Source organism: Primulina eburnea, chromosome 14 (genome assembly GCF_022965805.1).
Source record: "Primulina eburnea isolate SZY01 chromosome 14, ASM2296580v1, whole genome shotgun sequence".
Lineage (NCBI taxonomy): Eukaryota > Viridiplantae > Streptophyta > Magnoliopsida > Lamiales > Gesneriaceae > Primulina > Primulina eburnea.
In genome coordinates, this window is record NC_133114.1 from 4521137 (window position 1) to 4527339 (window position 6203).

Sequence of the window (6203 nt, forward strand, 5' to 3'; positions counted from 1 at the left end):
CCGGGATCCCTAGAATATGATTGAGTCTAGTCTGAATGATAGAGTTATGATCATTGTCGACAATCTATGATTGGTTATGTTTCAGATTTTGATACATATATCTGTTACCTGATTACATGCTTTATATTTGTTTATATGATTGCATGTTTCATTGATTTATACTGGGGATTATATTCTCACTGGTATATCCGGCTGTTGTCTTGTCTGTATGTGTACTTGACAACAGGTGGGACAGGTCCAGGGTCGAGGAGATGAAGAGCTAGATCGTGATTAGAGTGGTGGCACCGGACTTGGACTAGATGTAGGGTTGAACACTTGACTTTAGTTTTTAAACCCTAGTTTGAATAAATGTTGAAATACAGGATTTGTATTTTTGTATACTGATATGTATATATGTTTGTATGACACTACGTTCCGCATTTTAAAAAAAAAATTTAGACCCTGTTTTAATTGATTAATTAGTCCCAATTATGATTAAGAACTTGATTAGCGTCCGGGTCCCCACAATATGAAAATATATATTATATGTGATCCAGTTTAATTACGTGACAGAAAATAAAATGCAAATTGTTCAAAACAACGTGTGAAAGAAAAAAAAAATTGAATGACAAAAACTTTTGTGAGACAGTCTCACGGTTTGTATTTTGTGAGACAGATATCTTATTCGGGTCATCCATGAAAAATTATTATTTTTCATACTAAGAGTATTACTTTTTATTGTGAATATTGGTAGGGTTGACCCATTTCACAGATAAAGATTCGTGTGACTCTCTCACAAAAGACCTACTCTTCTTTTGAATTAATTTGAACTGTACCACGGGTTCTTTATTTTATAAACTAAATGTAAAAAAAGAAAAATACATCCAAAAATTTATGAAGCTTTAAATTAAATCCACTGAATTTGCGTGGCCATATTTAAAAAATGTGTAAAAAAACAAATTAAGTGATTAACTGACTGAATCCCTTTAAATGGTTTATTTCATCCTATCTATGTGGGCATTGCCCCATGATAGGATGGATGGTCAAGATTTGTCCATGCATATGTAGGACCCACAATTTTTTTTTGAAATTGTATGTTTGGCAAGATCTTGGCCATCCATCCTCTCATGGGAGCAATGCCCACATAGGTAGGATCTCATTAACCCCTTTAAATCATGTAAACTTAAAAGTTTGAAACTCTTAAATTTAGTGCAAATTAAATTGTTCATTATGGCAAGGAAGTTGACACATTAAATCACTATGGAGTCAACACATAACTAAAGTTTGAAAAAAATTGGTTAATGCAAATTACATATTGGTTTGAGTTGTAATTATTATTTCCCTTTTATTGTATGTCTCTATATTATATTTTCTCCGTCTCAAATATAAAGATTGTATTATTTTTTTATTACAACACACGCGGGGAGGGGGATCGAACCCGGAGAACCTACTAATCTGGCAGTGGTGAGACCATTGGGCTACAAGCCCGATCTCGATTATATTTATTTTTAATTTCATTCTTTCCAAATATATAGTCCAGTATCTACATTTTTTTATTTCATTTCAAGACGCAACATGGACCTAATTTATATAAAATACTTAAAAATAAAAATGAGTTACAAACATTATTTATAACACACAAAAACTCAGCATATTAAATATATTATGTTACTATACGAAGAAACGACACCGACATATTTAATTTTACACAAGGTATTTTAATTATTTATATATATATATATATATATATTATATGATGAGTTTAATATTAAAAGGGGGTGATTTATATATACATAATTACGATTAATTGGGGATGAGTTTGAAAGGAGGCTTGACGAGTGCGGGAGCCGGATCGTATTTGCCATAGTCGTTTGTTTTCACTTTAAGAATTCTTTCTTTGTGTAGTTGCCCCCATGATTTCATTTCCTGCCAACAAATTTAAAAATAAAAAATTTATAAAAAAGTAATTAAATATATATATTAATTAATAATAAAGGTATAAAGACATATATATAGTAATAGATAATGGGTTAGTGGGTAGCCACTCGGGATAAAGTGTTTATTTTTTTTATAATCCAGGAAGTTTTGAGATTTGGATCATCTGTTGAAGCTGAACATGTGATGTGTTCTTTTTACATGAGATGATCAACTTTTTTACAAGAGATGATCAGTTGATCATCTCGTTATGTCCGACAATTTTTCAAATTTATCTGACACTATGTGAGGTTCATCAGATGATCAATTGATCGTATAAAAAGTGCATAACACATGATACTGTGTTTTCAGCTACAGTAAAAGATCCAAATCCCAAATTTTGGTATGACATAGCACCATAATTCATTAGCTGTAGTATGAAAAGAGAGAGATGCATCAAATTATTTTCAATGAATATAACAGCAAAAATTCAACATTTATAAGAAATTATTATTTCTAAAAATTCAAATAAATATTTTTCCAGTCAAGTTGTAGGGTGCTAGCTTATGGACTAACCGTTAAATGTCTTACATTAGTTAGACTAAATCGTTAAGATTTGAAATTTGGACATAAATCAACCCTAAAATTAGTTCAATGTGTTGAGTTAGATTTATGTCTCAATCTTAACATGATATCAGAACCAAGACCCGCCATTATGTGTTGGATTGCTCTATGAGTCATCCGATAATTTATTGTAAAATTCACGCTCTAGATGTTTATTCTTAGACGTGAAGGAGATGTGTTAAGTGTTAAATATACTCATATCGGTTGGATTAAATACTTGAGAATTACATATATAAACTCAGACAATTATCCTCTACCTTGAACTAATTATCCTTCGCCTTGAACTAATTTTAGAGATTGAGTTAAGTTAAAATCCCACTCTTAATTACATATAAAATGCATAATAATAATATTTTCAATGCTACCCAAAGGGTCCGATCTATTCTTTTGGTTGCAGGTGGCAAGATTTACGGCTCTAAGTGTAAACCCCTTCAAGCACCTTGCTTATTTTTTCAACTACACGATGATGATCAGAGCTTTTTCCACTATAATCTGGATCAGATATGTCACTTGAATTTTATGTCACTGCATCATAAATATGGTAACGGATCCCTTATTTTTTTATATATAATTTTGAGTTTGAGACCCGATATCTCGTCCCAAATTTGAGACGTCGATGTGCTAACAAGGCATAAAAGGGTCCACCTTAGCTTGCTTATAACCGTCATTGTTTGGTAGAGATTCTGAGGTTATTATCCATTTGATGAAGAAGACATAGACACCAAGTTTGCTTACGTAAAGTAAATCTACCAGTGTCATAGTACCTCATCATCAGTCGTGCTCACTTTCTTCGACTCCCCTGATTTACACAGTCGCCCTGCATGAAAAAAATTCACTTAATTTGGGTAAAACTTGCGAAGCAACGGAAGAAGTCCGTCAACCTAGAGAAACGTATTGTATTAGATGCTCAGAAGATGTTTATGAATATTTTGTGGCGCCCAGACGTCTAACATATCAAAATTATATATATTTTTTCAGAAATAAATAAAACAAAATTAATATAGATGATACCCCTGCCAACCATGATCAATGATAATTAGTACTTCAGTGGTGCTGTATCAGATTCAAGCCATATCAAATTATTTGGTTAAAAATTTCAAAACTAGTGACGCAAATAAAATAATTACATCCCGAAAAATGTCCTCTCGACATATGTATTATACACACACACACATACATATAACCAACTTCATGCGAACTGCTTGTGTGACTGCATTACCTAGCCATGCAGTTTGTTTCGGCAGCCTATGCGTGGCGAATATCGATTTGTAGAACAAAATTTAACAGGAAAGTTCAAAAAACGTTTAATATTTTGCTGCATGTTAGTGAAAATACATGAAAGATTATCGTATATCTCGGTCTCTTCTTTAACCATAAATAAGCTAATTTCTTGAGCAGTTACTGTAATAAAATCATACCTGCTAACGAAGTCGAAAAGAGAGCTGCAGATAAAAGGAGGAGGAGAAGGCTGATTTTCTTGATAAGAATGATTTTCATTTTCTTCTTTCCAAAGATTTAAGAAGGGTCCTTACTTGACTTTATGGGTAAGCTCAGTACTGTAAAAAAGAAAGAACTTGGATTCTTTCTATTATGTAGCACTAGAAAAGCTTATGTTGTTTGCAACTAAACAACAATATTTTTTAATGTGACAGGCCACGATTTTTTACCTGTAGGGAGAAGTTTATATATTGACCTAAAAATGGACAATTATTAGACATTATGAAAATATAAATTAAGATAATGGGATTTTTTTTTCAAGATCTTTTGCTATGAAAAGATGGATATAATTAAGTTATTCGTCCCAAGTTTAATTTTTGAATAAGTAATTAAGCGAGTCGTCATGTATAGTTTACTGTACGATATAAAATATTTGATTTGTATGTTAACTATCGTCTATAAATGTTGATTCAAATTATAAACCTTTGGGAATAGTCAAAAATTTGTGTGAGACAGTCTCACCGATCGTACTTTGTGAGACAGATATCTTATTAGACAAGATTCAAATTAATTTTTATTTTGAATATCGGTAGAGTTGACACGTCTCATAAATAAAAATTCGTGAGACCGTATAACAAGAGACTTATTATTGAGAATATATGTGAAAAATATCTCTGAAGATGGCCGTGTCTTTATAATATATGAATTTAAAATTTTCAAAATGTAAAGGTGATGGACAATGCTTTATCGTTGTTGGGGCATGCACCAAGTCTAAGTAGTTAGTGGATTAATTCATTAATTAATGAAACACTAATTTTCCATAGAGAAATTTGACAGCTAGCTACTCGATCATCATCAAATCATATCAAGAACAGTCCTCCTCTGGATATGCAATATTTGATAAGGGATTGTTTGATCATAATTTTTTTTTTCGAGACGGTCTCAGGAGTCAATTACGTAATACAGATATTTTATTTGAGTTACTCATGAAAAAATATCGTTTTTTATGTTAAAAATATTATTTATTATTGTAAATATAGACAGGATCGATCCGTTTCACGGACCGTCGTCTCTCAAGACCTACTATTGATTGAAACACCCAAAAATTTATCGCTAATTAGCATTGAACTTTCATTCATGGTTGACATAAAATTCCAAAATTAATGAACTCATCCTGGATTTTCGAGAAAAGTGATATATCTGTCCACAAGTCCAATTAAAACCAAAAGAATTAGCTTATGTGAAGTCGTGTTTGTTATACAAATTAATGATAGTGAGTACAATAATTAGGCCAAGTAGTTCATAATGGTCCTTTTTGGTAAGTGTTAGATTTAAAAATGAAATAATTTGCTACGGTATGACATTTAAGTTGGATAAACGAGATTATATTGTTTTTTTTTTTGAAAATTTACAATAAAATAAATAGAAATATATTCAATGAAATTTATAGTAAATTTATGATAGGAATAATAATAAATAAATACTTAACTAATTAATTGAAGGATAATTCTCCTGTGAGACAGTCTAATAGATTTTTGGCCATGAGACGTGTCAACATTGCTCATTTTTACAATAAAAAATAATATTTTTGATTTAAAAATATTATTTTTTGGTAGATGACACAAGTAGGAGATATATCGCATAAAATTGATCCATAAAATTATCTCACATGAATTTTTGTATTAATTGAAATCCTCGTCATCACGCACTAACTAATGTCCTCGGCAGTGCGTCAAGTTAAAATCTTTCAAGCCCGATGCCTCAATACTTGATGCAAAAACAATATATAACAAGTCACAAAAATAAATTCTCGACTTTTTATGGGCTAACTACGTCAACATTCTTGTAAATAATTTAAAAAGTGAAAAATAATAATTTTTCTTAAATGGCACAAATAAAATATTTGTTCTACAAAATTGACTGACAAGACCGTCTCATATGAGTTTTTGTGATATCATATATCATATAAATTATTATACTGTAATAGTTATAGTTATTATGAGATAGTATGAAAAATTGCAACCTTTATGTGGTAATATATATACTATTATAATATCGGAATTCTTTAACGTGGCGATTATTATGAGATTGTATTATACACTGTAGGACCGAACGCTTGCCACTTTATCAAAAATTATAGCTGGTGGTAATGGTGCAACTCAAATCTTTTAAACCGCACAGCAGTTCAAACACCAGAGTTCGATCGTTCTACCAAGCAAGGACAATTATTGCACCCAACAATCTTCATC

At 31.1% G+C, this 6203-nt stretch overlaps 1 protein-coding gene across 1 annotated transcript; it reads right to left on the minus strand.

The window, feature by feature from the left end:
• Positions 1-1555: 1555 nt before the first annotated feature.
• LOC140812241 (protein CASPARIAN STRIP INTEGRITY FACTOR 1-like) lies at positions 1556-4192 on the minus strand. The gene is made up of 3 exons (XM_073170466.1): positions 3936-4192; positions 3282-3334; positions 1556-1905 (listed from the first exon to the last, which is right to left on the minus strand). The coding sequence occupies exons 1-3, from the start codon at positions 4012-4014 to the stop codon at positions 1783-1785; spliced, it is 255 nt and encodes an 84-aa protein (XP_073026567.1). The 5' UTR covers positions 4015-4192; the 3' UTR covers positions 1556-1782.
• Between the last annotated feature and the right edge of the window lie 2011 nt (positions 4193-6203).